Raw genomic sequence first — 24,637 nt, forward strand, 5'->3', positions numbered from 1 at the left:
TCTGGTGTATAGAAAGCGGTACTGCAGTCTGGTCGTCACAATTTCATATGCTGCAACATACTTTGTCACGAGTTGGAGGAGAAAAGTAACATGCTCATCCATCCATGTTATTTGAATCCAGAGGTTGGATTCAAGATTCGAACCCCGAACTGCAGAATGGATTAGGAAACCGGTGTCAAATTCAAGCCTCGGGGGGCCAGATGCGACCCACGACATCATTTTATGCGGCCCACGAGAATGTTTGTTGCGAATTGTCTTCACATAAAACATTAGCGAGCTTTGAGATTTTGCAATAGTTTTTGTGAATGTTCCTCACTTTAAACCATAAACAATGATATGGCCTGGAACAAAAACCCTGATTTAGCGGATGTGCTAACCCACTGTCCTGTCAGGTAAAACACAAGAGCATGCTATAGACTACTGTGGACATTCAGAGAATATATTCCTCAAATGTGCTGAAAACATTTTTAATCACTATGTCTCTTCATTTCATAACAAATCTTCAGATATCAACAGAATTTTATATTCACCCCTACCCTTTCCTTATAACTTACGTAATCACGGTGCCAAAACAATAGTGTGGGTTGGTAGGCCTGAGGGTCTGTTCTCAAATGAAGTCACAGTGATGGGATATTGTGATTTCTAAGCAGTTACCAAAGTGATCATGTGAAAACATTTGCAGAGCAGATGGAAATGATGTGCTGTGTATCAATATGTGTCATTTCCTATACTTTGTTAAACAATTGTGAGAAATTGTGAATGTGTTTAACAAGATGCAACTTTGTGCATTCGGCAGTGTGGATCAAACTGCAAACCGACGTCACTTTCTGTGTGCGTAGGACAGATGCTAAGTGTACTTTTAAAAAAGATAAATAAATAAATACCGGTACATTCACGCTTGACAGGTTTTCCACGTGGGTGCTGCCATTGAGTGGTATGAAAACCGAGAGAGAGAGAGAGAGAGAGAGAGAGAGAGAGAGAGAGAGAGAGAGAGAGAGAGAGAGAGGAGGATTGCCTTGTTTCCCCAAACATGGTTCCAGTACCACTACGGCACTACAGCGGTAGTCCAGTTTAGATGGAGGGAGTCGCCTAAAACCTGGATTGGACTCCCTGCAGTTGGGCGTGGGCTTTGGTTCCATCAAATTGTCCCGCTTTCATCGATGAGAAATGGAACCCTGGGCTGTGTCGTGTGGTGAGGGGTGGGACGTGTTCCGCAGTGAGCATTATCTGATAAACGCTCCTTTTCTATCCTAGCTCCTGCACTGCGCTCCAATATGTCACTCTTGGGAGAAAAGTGCGTGTGATCGGAGGAGGGAATACTGAGCTCGCGGTATTTCCACCCGGATGCCGGCTATTTATTTGCGGGCGTGTCGCTGAGTGAGCATGGCATCTGCGCACTTCGCTTGTCCCGTGATAAACGCAGGGATTAGTGCGCACATACCAGCAGGTCGTTTTCCCGTGAGTCCATTTTTTTTTTCTTTTTCCAATTTTGTCGTTGTTGGTGCAATGGCATCAAGTGGATTTGCGCGTGCTATGCAGTCGCAACAAGGTGCACGCTGAGGTAAACTTGCACGGAGTAGAGCGCGCACGATCCCGGTGGGGAGGGTAGGGGGTGCTCTGGATTTTAAAAAAATCCCGAGGCCGTACATTGGGAGCTTCCGAACTGCGTCACTGCATGCGAGCGCAGCTGCAGGTAGGCGAGACAGCAACGGAGAGGACCGCTCCTCATCCGCATCCTCCGCACACAATGCCGAGGGACTAACACGTTAGCAGGGATGCACGCAGCGGAGGATTCGAGCAAAGATCCTCCACTTGGATCAACGTTTTCCTCGGTGCCGGATTTGGACTCTGACAATAACGCCAATGCATTCAGGCCCATTTATGAAAACGGCGCGGATGACAATGTCAGCGTCCCGAACACAGCACTGCGAGGAGCCAGCGACCCCAGCGCCTATCCCTCCTCGGAGTACCGCGGACTGGTCCGCCAGAGGTTCATTCGGCGGAGTTTGTGGGTGTCGGACTCCGAGGAGCAGACGCTGGACACGGCGGAGTGTGCCAACAGCACGCCGGTGCTTAACATCGACCTGCGCTCCATCGTCGGTCGGACTCGGAACCGGACTTTGCACGCCACACGTGTGGGCCAGCAGGAGAAGTCGAGGCCGCAGGGTCAGGTGGACGTGAAGGACGACACCGGGAGCGCGGGGGGCTGCGAGGAGAAACGTGACGCGTGCCAGAGCGAGGTTAAGGAAGAGGGCGTGTCACATGACGTCACAGGCAAAGCAGGAAGTGATGAGAACGAAGAGGAACCGGGAATGAAGGCTGTGTCCACCTCACCAGGGGGCCGCTTTCTCAAGTTCGACATTGAGTTGGGCAGGGGCTCCTTCAAGACGGTCTACAAGGGGCTTGACACGGAGACTTGGGTTGAAGTAGCATGGTGCGAACTTCAGGTAGGTTTCATGAAACTGGTGACGTCGTAACTTGCATCATTTGTCATGAGATCCATCAAGAGCAGGGGTACCCAAACTACGACCCGCGGGCCGAATACGGCCCGCGGGCACATTTGACCCGGCCCTCTAACCCTCCTGTTGTCCTTGGGTCAAAATGACCTGCCACTGTGTTAAAAACGCCCCCAAACCCCCCTAAATGATAACTTTTTAACTTGAAAATGTATGACTTTTTCTAGATTGTCCCCAACTGCAGAAAAATTGAAATGTTTTTATTCACACTTCCATGGAAGCTGTACAAAGGTGGTCTTCGGGGCAAAATGACCCATGATGCAAATAGGGTTGACATCAAGGTCACAAAGTTATTTACACACCATAGAATGTTTCAGTGTTTTAGTTGTGTCTCAGATCAATTAGTAGAACACGTGAACAAGACGGTAGCAGACATAAACGAGACAAGATAGGTGGCGTTCTCGTAGATGGCAGAACTCTTTTTTTGTGGATTTCAAGGGGCCATAAAGAGAGAGAGTTGTTTAGTTATTATTTATTTCCTGTTTTTTTATGTGAAGAACTCAGAGAGGGTTATTTGGTTACATGTGGCTTTCTGGGAAACAATACATTTTTTAAGCTCCTCTACGATCGTTGATGTTACAAACTGACACCGGCCCCCCATCAAAGAAGGGAAAAGTTATGTGGCCCTCACAGGAAAAAGTTTGGGGACCCCTGATCAAGAGGTTCAAAATGCTGTTTCCAAAAGTAGACGTCTTTATAAAGATGCAAAAAAGTAATTACCTGTGCAGATTTTTACAGATCAGGATTTTGGAGCCGAACACCGTTTAGCGAATCTGAAAACAACGATAACCGATCACCAAATCGATCACAAGAAAGAGCATTTTTAAACGTCTTGTATATTTATCCTACTAGCCCATGCCACGAATAGCAAAAATCCACGTATAATTTACACTCATTGAAATTCAATGGAAAATAAATATCCCCCGCCCTGCTAATTCTTCAAAAATGCTGATAAACATTAAATAAAACATCTGTGGTGTTCATACTTACGACATAAAACCCCCCAAAACAAAACATGAAGATCACCACTCAATCAGGTGGATGGGGGTTTTGCTAAAATGTTGGCTCGTGCTAACGCAGTTCTAAACAAGTCCATACACTTACCAGCTAGGTTAATTTCTTCTCTTCACATCCTGCTCGTGCAGAAGTTGGTTGTGCTGTACAAGTCCCGGTGCCCACAGACCTTTCAAATTTAGTAAAAGACAGCATCTCATAGCGGAAGTGTGAAACACTTGAACTTCTTCACGCAGTCTTGGTAAACTTCGTTGGTGGCCTGTTGCTTTAAATATTGCCGCCTTAAAGGATTAATGGTAACAAAACCTCAGTTATTTTCTCAAAGTCGGTCAAGAGTACCCTCTGCAAAAGGTGGGGTAATGGTTGTGTGGATGCACCTTTTCTAAGCATTTTTCGAATTCAAACAACCCATCCTGGACTGGTTGGCACTCAGTCGCAGGACACATACAGATAGACAAATAACTGAGTGGGAACTGAACCTTACGCTGCCCGCCCCAAAGTCAGGCATTACAATACAGTACAATTACACCATCAGTGATCCAATCATATATCTCATTGTTGAGTTAATACAACTTAAAGAGTGTCAGATAAAATTGTCTATGTGAACATCAGCGTGTTTGTCTGGATGTACACTGTGATTGGCTGAAAGGGTGCAGTCTGCCTTTCGCCTAAATCAGCTGTGTTAGCATCCAGTTGCCCTTGAAGTGAAAAACAAACAACCACTATAAAGCGATGGATGCACCTACAAATTAATGTTAATTAATTAAATGTATTTGTGTTGTCGCAATTCCAGCAACATGACACACACATTTATGACCGGTATACAGTGTTTTGGCCAAAGGTACACTTGCTGCTTGATACCTGCAAGTGTAATTTGACACATAATCTGCATACTGTATGATATAATCTAATGATCAGTTTAAATGCCATCCATGCGGTGAGCAGATTAGCCTAGATCTCAGATGCCCTTTCAGAACTTCTAATATTCTCTCTGTATGTATTTTAACTTAAAAATGACTATCTGACTGCGATTGGCTGGCAACCGGTTCAGGGTGGCCCCGGGCCTACTGCCCCAAGACAGCTGGGATAGGCTCCAGCAAGATCCGCAACCCTTGTGACGATATAGGTGCATCAGAAAATGGATGGATGTATGGCTATCTGACTCAAGATGTACTTTGATTAGGTTAAATCTGTGCACTGTAGATGGAACAATCTATGGTGCAGGTGCAGCGGGTCATGACGCCAAGACTGAGTCAGCAATTTAGCTCAATTTTATGAGCTTGTAATTTACAATGAATTCCCTTCTTAATGGTTATAACATCGTGACTGAAGCACACGTGACCGTCAATGTCAATTTATTGATTCACTGCAGTTCTTGAAGGAAATGATCTTCTCTTGGGGAGGAATCACGTGTGCTGACCCCGATTTAATTTTAAAATGAGTTTTATTTTGATTGGTTCATTCTCAACACAACCAAATCCTCGGTTACCAGAGGGTGTGAACACTATTGAAAAGGTTTTTATTATTTTTAATTATTGAGTTGTACATTTCATAGGTCCCATCTATGCCAATTTTTTTTTTGTTGAAATTGTCTTGTTTCCTTTTTTTCCCCACAAAAACAAACAGTTGAAAAGGGGGGTGTCAACTTTTGAATCCTATCTATTTTGACTCAATACATTTTTGATGAGGGATTTCATTCAATGTACGATGACTTGAATAATTATTATGATGATTATTATTCCAATCATAGTACATACTCTGACAAACTGTTCAAGAGTGTAACACCACGGGTTATTCAAGAGTGTCATAAAAAAAAAACATAAAAAAAAAAATCCCCAAAATGTTAACCATTCCCTTTTTTTAAAAAATCATATGGAATATGCTGTCGTTAATATTGAAGTAATCCATTCAAATCCGTTTTTTAAATTGAAGGGATGAAAAGCATCTCCCGAAGAATGCTTCAATCTTAAGTATTTTCCGCCATCTGTCAAAAGAAAAAAAAAAAGAACAGCACGACAATGGAAGGCCACGGGGGTTAAATGTGTGCAATGTGTGACAGGGAAGACACGCTCTTCTGCATCAAGTATGGCCGTGCGTGCGTGCGTGGCTGTATTTATGTTGTCTGAGCAGCGTCTTAGGGGAGCTCTAGTGATGATTCAACCCTTCTGTGCCTGAAGACCAGGCCTTGCCCTTTAGCGCTTCCTTGCCTACACACCTCTCTTAGAGCAAGGCACGCTTGCGTAGCTGTTGTATAAGTCACAGCATGAGATGGCAGAAAATAGGCGGCTCACATGAATCCGGACTTTTAAGGGGTGTGCTGCTGAATGCCGCTTAAACAAAACACATGCTGAGGGAGTTGAATAAAACGAATTAGGCTACGATTTTGTGAAATACAATAGACCCTTTTCGAGCGCGCTGCCTCACCGCTCGGCATTTGATTGATCAGGTTGCGCTGAATTCTGAACGTCAGTTCAAATACCTCCCCAAGTGGTGCAACACAGTTGCGCCTGGGGAGCAAATCCTGCTGATGCAGCCCTCTGCATCAAGAGAGGTGGGGAGGGAAGGGCAGCTTCAGGAGATTCAGTGTTGCTTTAAAAAAAATTTTTTTAAACACAACTCAGGAATATATTAACAAGCTTGAGAGTTCAGTCGGCAAACGTCTTATTTTAACCACGGTTTAATGATCGCTGGCAACACGGTGACCTTGAGATTTAGTCAATTTGCCTCACAGTTCTGATGTTCATATGAAAAAGATAAAAGGCTGAAATGCCAAGTACTACGCCAGTTTTCTATTTCGTTTCAGCTGTCATTTAGATAAAGCATTTGAAATTGATTTGCAATTTTACAAAACATAACGTTCCTTTGCCAATGTCTTGGTAGTTGACATTCGTGGCGCGCTACAAAGGTTTTGTGTCCCCCGCTGCAGCTCAGTGTCCAGTTTCAAAAATATTGTCAAATGATTCGGATATCGTGTTCCTGGATGTATTGCAGAGACAAGTGGTTCAATCAGTCCAGTGCTAGACATCCATCAATCCATTTTCCGATCCGCTTTATCAGATTTGTTGTTGAACCACAAGTCTTCTGAGAGCTGACGATTGTTTTGGTCATTTTGGCAAAGGAGTGATTCACACATTTCCACACGAACATCAAAAACTTTCACTCTTCTGAAGCCTTTGAATAACGTGAAGTTGGTCCTGGTGAAGTTTTATCACTCTCTGAAGCATCTGGCGAGCTCTTGTTGAGTTTCCAGTGCGAGCCATAAGTAAGACGGTGATATGCTGACGAGCAAAATACAAAGCCCAAGTTGTCAAATACTGATGATTTCACATCTGTCCGAATGACACCCATAACAAAACAGAATAATGGAAGTGTTACTAATCAAGACAGTCCCCAGTGGCCGTTACGCAGAATTGCGCATTTCATTCAAAGTGTGATCTTTTCCAGCAATAGGAGCATTCTATACACGATGGGAATGTTTTGAGATATAAGTGCATATTTGAATAATTAAAATAATTTTGCCCAGTTGAGATTATCGAGTGTCCCATAATTTGAATAAAATTCTGTTCAATTCTCCTGAAAAGAGGCTCATTCGGAACAGTCTTTAAATTGTGCCAAGAGATGTGCTGGGCAGACGTAATCCGAGATGCATGAGGTTGCACACTGCTCACGTCACAATGGCCTCCTGAAATCCGACTCCTCGGCGTTGGTCTATAATCGAAGCACACAATAGTACAGCGTAACAATGTGAGTGTTACAAAGCAGGGTCATCATTTCGTTCAACGGTGCATGTTTGCGATGTGCTAACTCAAGCAGCAACAAAATTCATGTACAGCTTGTTTACTATTTAGACAAGAATTCAAGGAAAAGCAGGCATACACAATGTATTTTAATCCCCTTTGTTGTTTGATTTCAGATCCACTCGATTGCAAGCCAGCATGTGCATAAAAAGGAAACAAAATCACGCAAATTTGCATCTTTCCTTTATTTGCATACGTGGATAGACCTCAAGACACAACATGTAATGTCATGTCATACGTGTCATCTGGTCAATAATATGGGCCTGATGTGTCTACTGTTGTATTTGTTCAACACACGAAAAGAAATGGGCTGAAAAGAGCCCCCATGTTTTCCCTTACAGCACAGTCGTGCGCACTCTCAACATGAGTCGCAGGCATTTCACAGTCGCCTCCTGAAGTTACTCAAGCAGGTTGTAAGAACAGATTGAAAGGTGATTTTATCTCCAGTGTGTTTAGTTTTAAGTTAAGGACCTCTTCCGATACCACACCACGGATACTGATAGTAAAAATGGGTGAATGTCAACGTACCTGAAAAGTAATTGTCTTCATGAACCTTCCAAAGGAGCGGAAACTGTCCAAGGTGGAGAGGCAGAGGTTCAAGGAGGAGGCTGAGATGTTGAAGGCTCTTCAGCACCCCAACATTGTGAGATTTTATGACTTCTGGGAGTCGCCATTGAAAGGAAAGAAATGCATAGTTCTGGTGACGGAGCTCATGACCTCAGGGACACTGAAAACGTGAGTGAAAAGGGTTCACGGTGTAAGTTAGCTCACCTCCTGCAATTTCCCACGGTTGTATTCAATTTCCCCTTCAAGGTATTTGAAGCGCTTCAAGGTGATGAAGCCCAAAGTTCTTCGGAGCTGGTGCAGACAGATCCTGAAGGGCCTCCATTTCCTCCACACCAGGACACCCCCAATCATCCACAGGGACCTCAAGTGTGACAACATCTTCATCACGGGCCCCACGGGCTCGGTCAAGATCGGCGATCTGGGCTTGGCAACTCTGAAGAGGGCTTCCTTCGCTAAAAGTGTTATTGGTTAGCTATTAATTTGACCCCATAGTAAATTTTATTGAGGTTTTTTTTCTCTGCCAATTCTGATGTTTGGAAGAAAAAAAAATCAAATAACCAGTAACTGATGGATTATTAGAAAAATATATAATAACTAAAATATTTTAAATATTATGTCCTTGAGTATTTTGTTAACTTTATAACAGAGAGGAATTTTCAAGAACCAAAACAAAGTCCAAAACTACTCTGAATTGATGAATTTAGCTTGATATTTAGGGCAAAAATATATGCAGTACATCCAGTTAGGAACATAATAAGTCAAGTTACTGCATCATGTCCTTCAACGTTGGATCAAATTTCTTCTACTCCATTTTTCTATTCTACTCATGAAGTGATGCGTTCAAAAAAAACTGCGATGACTTTCTCACATGTGAAAACGTCACCTTTGGCAGAGATGCGTCTGAAATATGCACATCAGGCATGACTACAAACCTCTTCAAAATATCTTTCAATATATATCTTTTCTTAAGGAGATTGTGTTGGGTAACATACTGTCAGTCATGTTGGTCTTTTACTTTCTGCCCATATCTACTCAAGAGGAATTTGCAGTTTCATAAGAAAGTAAGATTATATTGTCTTTTAATTGGCAAAACTCAGCTGGATTCTTATTCTTAAGTTCCAAAAAGGCCTGCCGGTATAATTGGCCGTCCGATTAATTGGTCGGGCCCTAGCGATTAGTTTCTTTCAGCTCTAAATTTAATTATTAACGGTACTCTTGCTCCACCCGAAACACCATTCATAAATCACTTTGTGTCAATGGTCTAGGCACACCAGAGTTCATGGCCCCCGAGATGTACGAGGAGCACTACGATGAATCTGTGGATGTCTACGCCTTCGGAATGTGCATGCTGGAGATGGCCACGTCAGAATACCCGTACTCTGAATGTCAAAACGCAGCACAAATCTACCGCAAAGTCACCAGCGTGAGTCTCCATTCAGCTTTCTTAAATTACAAATGGTTATGATTTTTTTTTCTTTTAAAATCAAGGTAAAGTGAAATTAAATACGTTCCCTGAATGTGACTCACTACAGAGTAGCCTCGTCACCTCATTATTGACTGAATTGTTGTACATATTTAGTTAAGTTTCATTTTTTTGGAAATTCACATTGCTATTCTAGTCATTTTAAACAATTGACATGCGACTGCTCCTTTAGTACAAACGTGTCAGTAACACAACATATGAGACATACAAATATACTGCGTGGTCTTTAGAAACAATTACTGTAGATCTACTGAAGTTTCGCACAAGATTTATTTTAATTAATTTGCTCACCATTTACTTCTTCTCGACATCATCAATCAACTAGCTGTCACACTACTGCCACCTTCAGGTTATGATGTGCACAACAGTGGACAGTCCGGTAGCTTTAAAACGTCTTATTAACCAACGCAAGATTATTCAAATTAAAAAATGGAAGTCCCACAATTAAAACGATTAAAAACAGTTGAAGTGCATTTTTAGAGTGTTTTCCCTGTGTTTTTGCTCATGCTACTGCAGTGTAATTCATGTCATCCAATTGCTACCTTCACTTAAGTTTTTCTCTCCCCCTCAGGGTGTAAAACCTGCCAGCTACAGCAAAGTAAGCGACCCAGAAATTAAGGAGATAATTGGGGAGTGCATCTGTCACAGATGGGAGGAAAGGTCAGCGTGTGACAAAACTCATGCATGCATGTCGAGGCTGACCTATAGCCTTAACTCTGTTGTTGTGCTGCCGCTCCTGTGTTATGACGTCAACACCCGTATTTGGCTGTGACACAGTTCATGTTTGTGTGCTGTGCGTCATTCAGTGACCTAAGTAGCTGTTGTTTTGCTCCATTCCCGCAGGTACTCCATCAAGGACCTTTTGAACCACGCCTTCTTTGCAGAAGATACAGGCGTTAGAGTGGAGCTCAATGAAGAGGATGACGGGAAAAAATCGTCCATCGCATTGAAGCTGTGGGTTGAGGATCCAAAGAAGCTGAAGGGGAAGTACAAGGATACTGGTGCAATTGAATTCACTTTTAACTTGGCGAACGAGGACCCGGAAGTTGTTGCGCAAGAAATGGTAAACTCTATACTGTATGACAAAAGCACAACAACAAACATAATATATTACATGAATAGTTCTCAGGAAAATGCGACCGTTATTATCTTTTTTCTTTTTTTTTTAGACTGATTTTTCCATTACAGCATGTGCGGTCATTAGATTGTGCACTTGAGTCCTAAATAACTGTTTGGTGAGTGCATAATGCACAGTATGTGTTTGAATGATGAACCTAATTAAATGATTCTTTAATTTAATCCCAGTCGCTTGATCAAATACAATGTGTCAGAGAACTTGTCATGTCTGTGATCTATATCTGTCGTTGTCTTGTCAAACTGGTTGAGAATGAATCAACAGCGCCTCCGCTGGTTACAGCCAAGTAGAACACTCCATTGTACCTCCAACGAAAAGACTTATCGATGTGTTTATACAATATGTGCTGTATTTACTTAGAGCGTCTCTGGTGTGTCACATAGGTGGAGTCAGGCTTTTTCTTGGACTGCGATGTGAAGGTTGTTGGGAAGTCAATCCGGGACCGCGTGGCTCTGATCAAATGGAGAAGGGAGCGCACTGTCTCACCGGGAAACGGCGAGGGATCTGTGAAGAAGATGCAGCAGAACCTCCTGCAGGTGCCCGGACAACAGGGGACCATGTTGGCTGCGACTGAGTATGACGACCAAGAGGTGGAGCAGCAGACCTTGATTTGTACAGTCCCCATCACCACAGCGACTACATGTGAGAATGTGTAAATGAAATTAACCTGAATGCTATATCATGACTCACTGAGGCTGTAGCAATATCTTAACAACAACAAAAAAAAAACAATGTCCTTGTCCCCGCTTTGTCCTTCCTGCGATTAATTACAAAGTTCTCTCTTACAGCCGACAGTGGCGTGAGCTCCACCATGCAATTGGACGACCTCAGCAAACATCAAAATGGCTCCTACCAGTCGCCGCCTGAGACCATCTGCGCGGTTCAGTCAGTCTACGGCCCTCCCGCGCAGCTTGAGTCTTCAGCGCAGCAGGCCCCCTACCAACAAACCACAGTGCAGGCTTCGCAGGACCAGTTCATTCAAGAATCCATACAGTTGCATCAGGGAGCCTACCAGCAAACCACAGGTCAGCTGCATGCTGGGACCTCCCAACAACCTGCTGCACAATTGCACCTGGGGCCAGATAATGCTCAAACAGTAAGGATATTGAATATCTCCTCCCTTTTCTTTCCATCTTACAGTCAACTGTCTTTGCATGTTGTGATAACATATTTTTATGTCCTTTCTTGGAATGATATCCGATCAGAATCACCACAGTGATCCCTTTGTAAGCCAGGGTATCACCACTAGGGGCGCTGTGTGCCCCAGATATGGAAGTGACTCTCAGATTGAGAGGTTCCAATGTAGGACTCACTCAAGAGTGTGTTTGTCCTGCTCATCTGCCAGAGACATCTTATTTTCTAACTGTTCCCAAAGCCCGTCTTTCAGATCTGCCCACCTATCCCCCCATCACCTTTGTCATCATGACTCAGCGAATTACTCCACTTCACCTCTCCATCCCCCGAAGCCGCCCCGCCCCTCAGAGCAACGACTCGGCATCCCATGCAGGCTGCAGCCTGACCACCACTGTGGGAATTGCTTGTCTCTCCACCGGTGGGACAGGACCAGGAGAAAGGGTTCTTTGGGACACGCCCATGTTCACTCTTTGCTCAGATCTTCAACTTCAAATGTTGACCTGTGCAGGAATCTATTTGAGGCCGGAGATCTCAGTCATCTTAATCGCTGTCTCCATCACATCGTCGGCCACAGAACAAGTTCACCTACAATTTCAGAGAGTGGTGCTAACCATCATGCGTCCTCTTTGTTTGAGCACGTAGACAAAAGTCAAAGTCTAAATGTCCCAATGTTCTCTACTTACCCCGATCCGGACAAACGCCTCCTCTTTCCAAGATGTCAGAAAAGAGGCAGAGCAGATACACTGGTAGGTTAGAGAAGGAAGGTGTTTGGGCAAACACTGCTCCTGCGGCAGCCTGCTGCATTTTTTATGATCCCGCAAGCTGCCTCTTTCTGTAAGCCTCTCAATAGAAATGTACAACAAGCAATCTTTGCTCCCGCTTATCCAAAATGATGCCTTCATTTTAGATGTGCAATGGTTCATAAAATAATACGCAGGCCCAGTGAGTCATCCCACTGCAATTCCCCCCCATTCCATCCAGCTCTCCTCTTGGATTCCTGCCCAAAAAGATATACTGTACTACCTTTTGCCTGCTTCAGCACTCAGAGCATTTTGACCTTGAGCTTGAGTTAGCGCTCTCTATACAAACACTTTTGCGTAATGAGTCATTGTGTAGTCAACGTGGGCTGTCATGTTTGTTTCTGATAGACAGTTTCTGCTCCATCGACGCCAGCCCCGCCTACGCACCCCAGTGGACAGACAGCACAGAGCTTCCCAGCTGCGACGCCCATCGTACAGACGCAGCTTACTGCTCAACTCGGCCAGGACCAGGTACTTCACTGAAGCGGTTTACATTTGTGATATCAACACAACAGAAAGCATAACAAGAGGTTCCGCGTTTTGTTTAGTTGACGTCAACACAACTGCATAGATGTGGGTATAGTTTTTGGTTTTACCAACTAACACAGGCCCAAGTAGCTCTCCTCCTTTTCAAGTCGAAAAAAAGGTGTCAGAAGTCTTCACTTTACTTTGGCAGATATTGTTTAATTGCACAAACATGCATCTTTCTTTCCAAAGCCAAACTCACTCTGAAGCCTTTTTTTTTGTATGTGACTTGGGAACTTTTGTGCCACGATGGTGGCTCAGAAGAAATAAGATGATGCCATCCAGTCCTTTGTACTGGTTGGGGCCAGGATTGGTACTTACGGCCTATGTATGGATCTGAGGACTCCTGGGTTTGTGGGTAGTCGCAGATGCATGTACATATACATACAAAAAATTAAATACCGAGTATCATGACGCCAGTTGAATTGTGGTATTAATTTATATTCTTACATAAACAGAGTATTTGATCATCTTTCTTAGCAATTATCCGCTGACCAGACTGCAGCTCATCTGAGTCCTCCTGACTTAGCGACCGGTTTTCCACAGTCTGCCACCAGTGCGCCCCCTCCTCTACTACCCCTGCACATCAGCACACAGGTGCGTCATAGGAAGTTGCCGTCAACGGTCGCGCAAGGTTGTTTCAGGATAATATGCGTGGGACGTGACACCTGTGCAAACCTTGTTTGTATCGAATGGGCGACATTTTTCATTGTGTATCATCTTCCCTTTTTTCTTTCCCAGTTTCCCTCACCATATTGTGTTCAAGCAGGGGGCCTCAAGCCTCCACCTATCTCCCGCACTCCTTTAGCTAGCCCTTATTACTCACCTTCACCCCACCCCACCGTCATTCCCCTGAATCCTCCTTCTGCTTTTAGCATCCTCCAGTCCACACCTCAGCAGGTGTCCAGTGTAGCACTGCCCGGCACATTCCCTGCTCTGACCATGTCCTTTGCAGTGCCGCAGCAGCAGAGCGGCCCAACCGCATCCTATCCAAACATTAGTAGCTTCCATTACACCCCTTCCTTACCTCTCTCCCAGGCACAACCTACCCCATACCCCGTTTCGTACCCTGAGCAAGAAGTGGCTGAACAGGTGAATATTTGACATGTTGTTCTAAACTGTGATGGTTGGGTGATTGGAAATGAGGTGGACAAATGGTGCTTAGCCCTTGGTGCAATGCATGCCCAGGTCATGCATTTGGGCATTTAGAAGCCATTTTCTTCATCTACTAATCTATCCCCCAAATATGCTTCTTTTTTTTTTGTCCTAGGTGCAGACAAACACTCCACAGACAAATTTAGAAGGTGTTCAACTTTTAGCCCCAGTCGAACCCGTTCTACCTACTACTCAGATTCCCGTCTGGGGAAGTGGAACAGATATAGAAACTGCTGCAGCTGGCACGGATTTAAATGTAACCTCTACCTTTCACACCTCAGCATCACTCTCAGCTGCAGCGGATCTCGAAACCCAAACCCCAGCACAAACTGCAGCTTTGATCCAGGCAAAAATCCAAGCAGCAGGCCAAATGCCGGCTCAGTCTGCTGCTTCCGTCTCATTTCAAGCCGCAGCTGAAACCACAATTTCAATATCAGGTTCACCAAAAGTCTCATCTACAACCCTAGATGATTCCTCGGCATCGGGACAAACCCAGATCTCTGTACCCGTGTTGGTCTCGGTACCAAACTCCGTCCCGCCACCAGCTGCGCCTGCTAGTCCTGCTCCCACTTCTGTCCCAGCTTCAGTTCTGCAGTCTTCTGGAATCCAGACAGCAGTCTCAATGACATCCGAATGTATAAGCCAGCCAAAAGCTGGTCCGAAAAAAGAAACACCATCTACTTCTTCCACCTTGCAGCAAGATACCTGCACCGAGGTATGTCGGAAACTATTTAGCGTGAAGTGTGCAAAATATTACATTTTGAGTTCTACATGCCTTATTAATAATAGTAACACCTCCAAATCAATAAGGAATAATACAAATATGCTCACTTTTTTTAATTCAACCAGCTTAGTGATATTTCCCTGCGTTTTCTCTCTTCAGGATGTGTTTCACGAGAAAACAGTCTCATTGCCCAACTATGCCTATGACAGGTGTGTGTGCATTTTTCAAGCAATTCTTTGATCCTGTTCTTTAACTAAAAAATTGTGTGCCTCAACAACAGTGTTTTGTTTGTCGTTTTTTTTCCTCCCAGTCCCTTCTCTGATGTTGCATCAAGTAAAGAAGCAAGTGATGGCTATGACAGCTTGGCCAGCGGAGGAAAGGGGGAAGGAAAACACAGAAAACATCATCGCAAGTCAACTCGGACGCGCTCTCGGCAAGAAAAGATGAGCAAACCCAAACTGAGCATGCTCAATGTGAGAAACAGCATTCGTCCGTTTTCCAAGGTTACCCTTTCCTCAAACCAGATTCTCTTTTTCGAAACGTGACCTCTGCATCTACAGGTTTGCAACACAGGTGACAAGATGGTTGAATGTCAGCTGGAGACTCACAATCACAAAATGGTGACGTTTAAATTCGATCTGGACGGTGATGCTCCAGAGGAAATTGCCACTTACATGGTTTGTCCAACATTTGAACATGATGTACATGTTCTCTCTCATCAAGTGCCGTGCTTGTGCTTGAACACGTGGCGTTGTTTGACTTTAGGTGGAGAATGGATTTATCCTTCCTTTAGAAAAAGAGATCTTCATCGACCAGTTAAAGGACATTGTGGATAAAGCCGAAGACATGTTGAACGACGACACGGCGGGGGAGAGGGTATCTACTTTGAGTTCCAGTCCGTTACAATGCCAGACCTCTGACGGACAAGTAGGAGAGGTAATGGAAGTGTTGCAACATTTCTCCCAACATAAATGATTAATAGAGTGAATAAAATACATTATACGGACACACGTACGAGATTTTCCCCGAATTAGTCAATGCTTTTCCGATTTACGTTCTTCCAACTGTTCCAGCGAGACTGTGTGCACAAAAAAATCAAGGTGCATAAATGTATGGTTGGATGCATGTGTCCCTTTCTCGGGTACAGTGCCAGTCACCTGTGACCTCACACATTTTAAAATTAGCCAGAAATACACTCCAACAGCTCGTATCGAGTCTTGTTGTGGAAGCTGTTGAAGCTCCAAAATGGGGATCAACTCCATATTTTCCTCCATGAATGCTTCGTAAAATACTTTTGGCCATATTGTGATTCAAGATTGAACAAAGGGTCTTTTCTTACTACAGAGTCAACAATCTGGAGCATCCCAGCCGGTCTACCAGCAGAATGGTAAAGCACTTTAATCCCTCACAGTCAAAGACTTTTCATCATTCTCTTGTTAATTTTCCATGCGCGTGGGTTTTGCAGTTCTTCACACAGGAAAGCGATGGTTCATAATCTGTCCTGTGGAGGAGACCCCCTTTTCCAACCAGGAGCCCACATCTGAGGGTACAACTTCGCAGTCTCCCAGCAGTTCAGCCAACACGCATCTGCCAGGCAGGCCTTCCACATCCCGGGGTGACTACTTTTTCCATCTGCTGTGAAAAATTCAGATTGCATTTGAGGCAGCTGGATGAAAATGCACCGTAAATCGTTTCGTGGAGTATGTTGGAAAAAAAATGTCAATTTGTTATGATCGCGGGCGGCCGGTAGTCCAGTGGTTAGCACGTCGGCTTCACAGTGCAGAGGTACCGGGTTCGATTCCAGCTCCGGCCTCCCTGTGTGGTGTTTGCATGTTCTCCCCGGGCCTGCGTGGGTTTTCTCCGGGTGCTCCGGTTTCCTCCCACATTCCAAAAACATGCGTGGCAGGCTGATTGAACACTCTAAATTGTCCCTAGGTTTGAGTGTGAGTGCGAATGGTTGTTCGTTTCTGTGTGCCCTGCGATTGGCTGGCAACCGATTCAGGGTGTCCCCTGAAGACAGCTGGGTTAGGCTCCAGCACCCCCCGCGACCCTAGTGAGGATCAAGCGGCTTGGAATATGAATGAATGAATGAATGAATGAATGTTATGATCCCTGTGTTTTCTGTAGCTGAGGAGGGCTCATCCTCTACGATGTCTGGTGGCAGTGGAGGCTTCATCCATGACGTTTATGGCTTCTGTAGTCCCCCGGTTATGTCCAACACAGACCCTCTCCTCTTGGCCAGCCTGTCTCCTCCGGTGTCTGCCCCCCCGGCTCTTCAGTCGGTACCGTCATTGGAGCCGATCAGCAGTGTGCATCAAGCCCAGCCGGCCAGAGCTCAAACTTTGCCACCTTCATCTCCACAACCCCCTTTGCAAATGGACGAACCACAAGGATCCCCCGTGGCCGCCACCTCCCCTATTCACTCCACTTCACATATGGCGGACCTCACCTGTCCTGTTTCTGTGGCGGAGGAGATACCCTGCTGTCCTCTGGTCATGCCCCTGTCTCTGGATGTAAGCAGCTCGCCGGGCGGGTCCCCGCTCACTCCTCTTCCACCCCAGGAGCCCGGTTCAGCCAAAGAGTCACTGTCTCTCTCATACGCCACCGCCGCCGCGCGCAATGAGCGCTCGCAGCAGCCCGTGGTGCTTCACCAGCCTTTCTCCAGTGTGGGAGGGGCCAAAGTGTCATCACTCCCCCAGAGCCCGGGCCCATCGCAGCACGGCGGAGGACCGGGCGAGTCAGACGGGGAAGGGCGACTGGGTCGCGGAGGCTTTGTGGACAGCACCATCAAAACGCTCGATGAGAAACTTCGGAACTTGCTCTACCAGGAATACGCTCCCATGTATCCATCGGGAAGCGCAGCGGATACACCGGGTTCTGGTACAGAGTACATCCAATCTCCTCCTGGTCCAGACAGTGCCACGGGCGGCTCAGGAAACAGTACACCAGGTCCAATGGAGGAGAGTCGCTACAGAGCAGGAGAACAACTGGTAGGTTCGGTAAACGGTACTAATCCTGTCTCCATAGACAACGTTTAGGTTATATTCATGTTTGTTTGACAAAATTCGTGATGGGGCACCAAACTGGTGTGATGCTTTAGCTACAGTGCATTTTTTATCACTCGAGATTTTCTTGTGATAGCCACAAGTCAACAAACACTCACGACTGTTACCCGTTTTGTCCATCGTCTCCTTTAGCCTCAAATCCCTGAGAGAATGGATAGTTTGAGCACTCTGAGTGACTCGGCTGTGTGTGGTATGTACTGTGCTGTCTTAAATCAGGACATTTTCAAACATCGTGCTTCACTGTTTATGCGTTCCTCAATGTTTCTTGGTTTTTGGTTGTTGTTTTTTTTTTGTGTGTGTGTGTGCGTTAACTTGAAATTATCTGCAGCATCCCATTCCAAAAGGCATGTTTCTCACTCTGTCTCCTGCTCTGGGACAAGAGGCCGGTTTAAGGTGTGTTTAGATGGGAAAAAAAACCTCAATTGAGTGCAGCAGGGTACAGTCATCTCTCTCTTTTTTGTCAGATAATCTCAGTTCCTCCTGAAGTGGCCAACAAGCGTGATGTGAAGCAGAGGAGCTGGAGCAGCGTGGCCTCGCCAGCACATCCTGCCGGTTACAATGTTCCCACTGAGGGATTGACACCCTCCACCACCATCGGTCGCTTCTCCGTGGTCAGCACCGAGGACGACATCACGCAGAGGACACGTTGCAGTCGCTACTCCGCGCCTCCTGACTTCTATCTGGACACGCCTTCCTCCGTGGCTACCCAGGGCTCCTTGCCTCCTACCATCACCTCGGCCTCCGTACCCGTTGACATCACAGTCCACGCTCGCTTCCTCTCGTCAGACTCGGGGGCCGAGAGCAGCCCTGCCAAACTGGCCCCTGCTACCCCGAGTCAACACACTCGCTCTGAGCGCAGAGGAAGTGACCTGATGAAGAGGGCAGTGGCCTTCCTCAGACGTTCAGGGCGCAGCAGCAGCGTCCAGAGTTCGGATTCTCCCAGCAGGCATGGAGGCGTGCACGGATCGACCTACGCCAGCAGCGATAATGACTCGGAGATGGAGGACTCAGACATAAAGAGAGAACTACAGACGCTCCGGGAGAAGTGAGCAATACTGTACACGTTTTTTTCAGCGTGAATGATAACAATCAGACATTCAGGATTGGGTCGGATTAGGGTAGATGATGGTTTCTGGTAGGACAATATGGTGTGCTAGTGGCTAACACGTTTGAATCACAGACTCGGTTCTGGGTTTGATTCTTGCACTATAAAAAAAGCATGATTAAAAAAATACGATAAAATGTATTACTGAAGAAATGAGCTTTACTTTCTTTCTCTGATTCCTTCAGGCATTTGAGGGAGATCTCTGAGCTGCAGGCCCATCAGAGAGGAGAAGTGGAGCTGCTCTATCTCAGACTGGGCAAAGTCCCTCCCTTCGGCCTGACGTACTCGCACGTTGCACCCCCGACAGGTCGCAGGAAAAGGTCCGGCAAGCACAGGCTAAAACCCGGCAAGCTCCTCAGCCCCCTGGTTCAACAATTTCGACATGTCACAAATAAATCCGGTGACTCCAGCAGACCCAGTGAGTATCATAATGTACTCTCTCATTTCTACATCGTTCCCATAACTCTCTCTTTCATAGAATCGATTCCCACAACCACTTGGATACCACTTCTCGCCACAATTTTCAGTCCCATCTAAATACTCCTCTGTTTTGTTACTAATTATTGTTATTTTTTTATGAGTGCTGTATACCCAATATAAATACAGAAGAAAATAATAGTCCTAAATGTTGTGTAGGATGGGTGCCATCCTGACCTATGTGTTTATCCTCAGTTGTCCAAGGATCAGGTGAAGCAACTGTGAGTTTAAACGGCTCTCCGGCCAAGGCGTCCGTCGCCAGGGAGCCATCCGGTCCCAGTCAAATTCCCAACTCCATCTCGGAACCCGTGCAGACTCAGCAGCCCTGCTCCCTCAAGGGCTCCTTGTCTTCCGATAACATTTATGCTACGCTATATGCTGGGGATGGCACGAGCACACAAGCTCCACCAGGACTAGGTGAGAGCTAACAAAGCAACACATTACTGACACCGGACCAACATGTGAAATGGTTCCTGTGGCATTTATTTGAATATGTGTTCTTCTTACTCTGGTGTCTTCTCTCCTTTTTGGTTATACTCCTATCCAGGCTGGGCTCATTACCCTCAACCAAGCGAGAGAGTGGCTTATAAATCCAGTAGCAAGCCCAGAGCTAGATTTCTCAGTGGGCCTGTGCCTTTATCTATCTGTTTGTATCTCTTCTCTTGCTGCTTTGCTGCCGTTATTTTGCGTCTTTCCTGTTACACACGTCATGGTCTTTACATTTTGTTCAGCTTGTTTCCTTTTTTTTTTACCACTTGTTTTTCACCGACATTTTACCGTGGTTTCTGCATTATGTCCGGTTTATTCAAATAGCTGCAGAGTTGACAAAATGGTAATTTGACATGAAGGTGTAAAGAAAGGTATGTTTTCAATTTGGCGAGTTGCTTATGGGTAAAAAAAAAGTATTTACATGTGAACTAAAATAAACTGAAAAGAAAAAGGACAACTTTGACATATGGTATGGCATAGGTTTGGATAAACACAATATTTGTTCGCATGAACTGTCAGTGCACCGTCCCAGATCCAAACTGGTTGAAGCACTCACTGGCCACCACGTTGACACGGTACACGTGCTGGTCAAATAATGTCCGCTACATGAACCACATCAAAAGTTCCACTGCTGCTTCAAATGCTTCGGTTGCTTCATGACAAAACAGCTCTGAGTAAGAGGCAAGGCAGTTCTACATCCGCGTAAACGACAATGTTATTGTTCAATAATGAACGACAAGACATTGCGTGTGAATGCTTAATGCTCCTCATAACGCATCATTATTCATTACCTTATGTATAGAATATTGATGAGCCCTTGTATTGTTTCTCATGTGATGCGTAGGTGGTCAGTGAGTGTGTGAGCAGCTGAGTCAGTCACATTATATTTACAGTCTGCAATATCAAGCATGTATCTTCATAAATCTGTCTGTTTTTATCTCTGCTCCTCACACTGCACTTTGTTACGTTTATTTCACGAGGCTGACCATTTTACTTCTAATTCAAGTTTAGCATCTTTTTATTTTATTTTTTGCTTTGTTTTTCAGCATCTTTGTTAATGCATCTTGTGGTCACGTACGCTATTCTTGTCAAAAACGAGTCTGAGACAAGTTTTATAAACTCTTGTTTTGTCTCGTAGGGTCAACACTGAAGCGATTGTGTCTTGGCAAAGAGCGAGGCAACAGTATGTAGTTCATTTATGTATGTAAATAACTTTGCAATCATGTTGCTTACATCAGTGTTTCCCAACCTTTATTGAGCCCCGGCTCCCATTTTACATCAGACCAGAAAAACTCACAGCTCACTATTAAAAAAACCCAAACCTTAATAGTACCAACCATTTAATTGTTCTGTCTGTCACTATACATCAGTCCCAGAGAAACAGTAGATTAAGAAATTTAATAAAAGGAAAATCATCGAGAGAGAGAGTATAAATAAACTAAACACTAAACATCTTGATGAATTAATTTCAGTTCCTTCTGGTATGTGCAACTTGGCCACCGGGGGCAGTTTAATGCAATCATGCAGACACAAACAAAGAGGTGATTCACAACTGCTCTATGTGACTCAGAATCCTGCCGTAATTACAGTATTTTTGGCAGAGGATAAAGAATACAAGCCTGTGATTATTATTATATTGATTGTCTTCCGATGTTGTCGCACTGTGTTCAAACATCTGTTGCTTCAATCGTCCATTTACAGTGAGTTCCATTATACATACAGTTAAATCCCGCCTACTCACTGCTCGACACTCACATAGGGGTTTTTTTGGGGGGGTTGCTATTTTTTTCACCAAAATGTTGAAATATTTGTCAGATTTGGGAATTTTTCTTCCTCACATTTTACCCATTTTTCAACCGAATACTTTTCGTTCGCAAGTCAGAGCGAAATATTAGCAACTTGTGTCTTGCAGAACTTGTAAGTCCGGTCAGTCATTTCTCAAGCTTCCACTATAATAATTTCCCTGGTTGGGAATCACTGGCGTACATCACTGTAGTCCTCATCATCAGAGAATGTTGCCATGTGTGCTGTGTTTTTGTCTCATGCCAGGGCCCAGTACTGGGCTAGGAGCTGTTAATCTATCACAGCAGCCACCCACCGTTGCCACGCCTCCTCCTCATCAGCCAGTGTTGGGATTGGCACAAGCGCAAACCAATAATAGCAACAACAAGACGGCAACCTACACCGATTCATCCATCAACTTGCCTGAAGATCTGCAAAGACTTATGGATGACTGGAAGCAGGAGGTTCTTATTGTCACTCACAGGCCCCGCACAAACTCCTTGCGCATTGGGGGACCGCAACTTTTGGATCAGATGGTTGCCCCAAGTCAGGTGCCAAGTGCATCAGAGGTGAGTGTGTAGTGTATCACACATTATTACAAACGGCGTAAAAAAATAAAAATTGCAATTGCTCATTTTATGGATTTTTTTTCCCCCCACAAAAATCAACATGTTTGTAATGACACTCTTTTTATTTGAAAATAATTGGTTAATACCATAAACTACCGCATGAGTAGGCCTAAAAATGTATTTTTGCGGCTTTGTAATGCCATGCTGGACAAAAACAGAATGTCAGTACTATTCAGATTTTGTATGAGTTGATTTTTGTGGGAAAATGCACAAAATGAGTTCTTGCAGTAAATGTTGGCTGACTGTTCAACGGTTCTGTGCCGCCCTTGAAAAATGATTTTTATGCAAGAGAGTCCTTGGCACTAGAAACTAAAATAAATCACAGTATGTGGTTAGTTTGTTGTTTGCTTCAAACCCTTTAGTTGTTGAATAGTGGATGTTTTACACTTGCATTGTGAAAACTAGTATTAAAAATGAAATCCATTGTAGTGTAAAAGCACTTATCTGGCACGTATTTTGTCCATAGTTTAAATTTTTGTCATCCATCTGGTTAGGAAGCGCGTGGTCTTAGTGGCCCCCCGAGTAGCACTTCCATCTTTTAAATTGCCGATCTCTGTTCTAATCCCTTATCCAAATCAAGGTGTCATCGTGGATGACGCCGGGTGTGGAAAGCGGCCACCTTCCCCCATCATGGCCCAGCAGCGCCGGCATGGCGATGACCAACGTGTCCTCCACAAGGCCCGACGCCGTTTGTCAGCTACTCTTGCCCGTCCCACGCCACGTCTCTTCCTCTCCTCTCGCTCTTAGCCAATCACCTGGGGTGGCCCTTGCCCTTCCTTCCGGAATCTTTGCCTTTACCGGCACTCCCGCAAGCAAGGATGATTTCATCCAAAGTGCAACATATCAGCTGCCGGACCCCAAGGCAAAAACTCTTTAATCTGAGTAGCAATGTGTCTTCCAAGTCTTGTACCAAAAAGCAATGTCAGAGTAGTTCTAGTCCATGACATGCATATAGTGTATATAATGTATTTAAGCAGCGCTTATGTTACCATTGGCGCATCCTCTGGCCTCTCATTTGCATACCTCATGTTCATATCATGCCATATTCTCATTGTCTGCAGAGCAGTGGTAGATTGGAAGTTGGTTTCTAACTGCTGATTCACATTATTGCTTGGATATAAATTTTAATGTATTAAGAATTGTTACATCTATTGGTGAGATTTAAAGAGTTGTGTTGCTTGTCACCCGACGAGCAAGCTCCCGTGCGTAATATAGGAGCTCCTTTTACTTTGTACACCTCACAGCGGACGATGCTTAGCTTGTTGCTGCAGCTACTCTGTGTGTGTGTGTGTGTGTGTGTGTGTGTGCGTGTGCGTGTGCGTGTGTGTGTGTGTGTGTGTGTGTGTGTGTGTGTGCCAGTGCAATTTTTCAGCTGTGAGCATCATTGGCTGCCACTGTGAAAACTCTGGACCACACGAGCCGACTTGCTTACTCAGCCCAAGGTTGTGTGTTCCCAATTCTTTTTTTTTTTTTTTTTTGTCCTTATTCATGAAACATTTCCAGCACAAGCAATTGGACTATTACCGAGAGATTGGAAGGAACTATATCTTCTGGTGAAAACCAGTTGTGAGTGTGCCTTGTGTGGTAATTTCTGAAGATGAGCATTTAGGTCCGAAGCAGCCATGAGTTATTCTCAATGTATCCTTAAATTATGTGAGAAGAATCATCAAAATGGACACTCAAATGCTATAATGTCATCGCATTGCTGGTCATAAAATATTACAGGTTGTTGAAAAAATATATCACCTGTACAATGTGCTTAAATCAATCCAAGTCGAGCCCCGCCACGCCCCCCCGACCCCCACCACCACCTCCCTTGCAAAATTTCAGGAAGAACTTCCACAATGACACGGGGAGCTCAAAACGTTAGCAGAACCCGAAATGTCCACTTCTAACCTGCAGTGGTACGTATTGTAACTTTTTTTTTTGGAAGACTTCCTGTGAGGTTGGCGATGATGCTATAAAGTACACCAAGAATGTGATTCACAAAAAAAAAAGCCTGTCTTATATCTCATTTTTACAATGCATTCTTGTTTTTTTTTAACGCGTATAGGTTGTGTGACTTCAATCTAAGCCCTCTCATAAATGTTGTGCCATCCCTTTGAAATTGTTTCACCTTCGAACACAACTTCCATTTCAACTTTGCTTCATCTGGCCTGACACTCAGATAGCAAATTTTTGAAAGCTCTTTGCAGACTCTGAGCACATGGCACATGCTTTGCGGAAAGCCTTTTAAGAGT

General features: G+C 44.7%; 1 protein-coding gene across 5 annotated transcripts; it reads left to right on the forward strand.

Annotated features, from left to right (window-relative positions):
• Positions 1 to 783: 783 nt before the first annotated feature.
• wnk2 (WNK lysine deficient protein kinase 2) lies at positions 784 to 24,075 on the forward strand. 5 transcript variants are annotated; one of them, XM_052077226.1, is made up of 28 exons: positions 784 to 2,447; positions 7,890 to 8,062; positions 8,141 to 8,361; positions 9,160 to 9,317; positions 9,949 to 10,037; positions 10,221 to 10,440; positions 10,896 to 11,154; positions 11,301 to 11,608; positions 12,795 to 12,917; positions 13,452 to 13,568; positions 13,713 to 14,063; positions 14,242 to 14,841; positions 15,010 to 15,059; positions 15,161 to 15,323; positions 15,411 to 15,527; positions 15,616 to 15,786; positions 16,195 to 16,237; positions 16,316 to 16,465; positions 16,978 to 17,840; positions 18,048 to 18,105; positions 18,244 to 18,308; positions 18,380 to 18,960; positions 19,206 to 19,438; positions 19,693 to 19,914; positions 20,045 to 20,143; positions 21,125 to 21,169; positions 22,036 to 22,337; positions 22,978 to 24,075. In XM_052077226.1, exons 1-28 carry the CDS (start codon positions 1,776 to 1,778, stop codon positions 23,272 to 23,274), a joined length of 6,750 nt encoding a protein of 2,249 aa, XP_051933186.1. In that variant the 5' UTR covers positions 784 to 1,775; the 3' UTR covers positions 23,275 to 24,075. The 5 variants fall into 5 exon arrangements, with proteins under 5 accessions (XP_051933186.1, XP_051933187.1, XP_051933189.1 ...); XM_052077227.1 differs by having other exon boundaries at positions 20,045 to 20,119; XM_052077228.1 differs by lacking the exon at positions 20,045 to 20,143 and having other exon boundaries at positions 785 to 2,447.
• Positions 24,076 to 24,637: the final 562 nt, after the last annotated feature.

This window comes from Hippocampus zosterae, chromosome 9, assembly GCF_025434085.1.
Source record: "Hippocampus zosterae strain Florida chromosome 9, ASM2543408v3, whole genome shotgun sequence".
NCBI classification, from domain to species: Eukaryota; Metazoa; Chordata; class Actinopteri; order Syngnathiformes; family Syngnathidae; genus Hippocampus; species Hippocampus zosterae.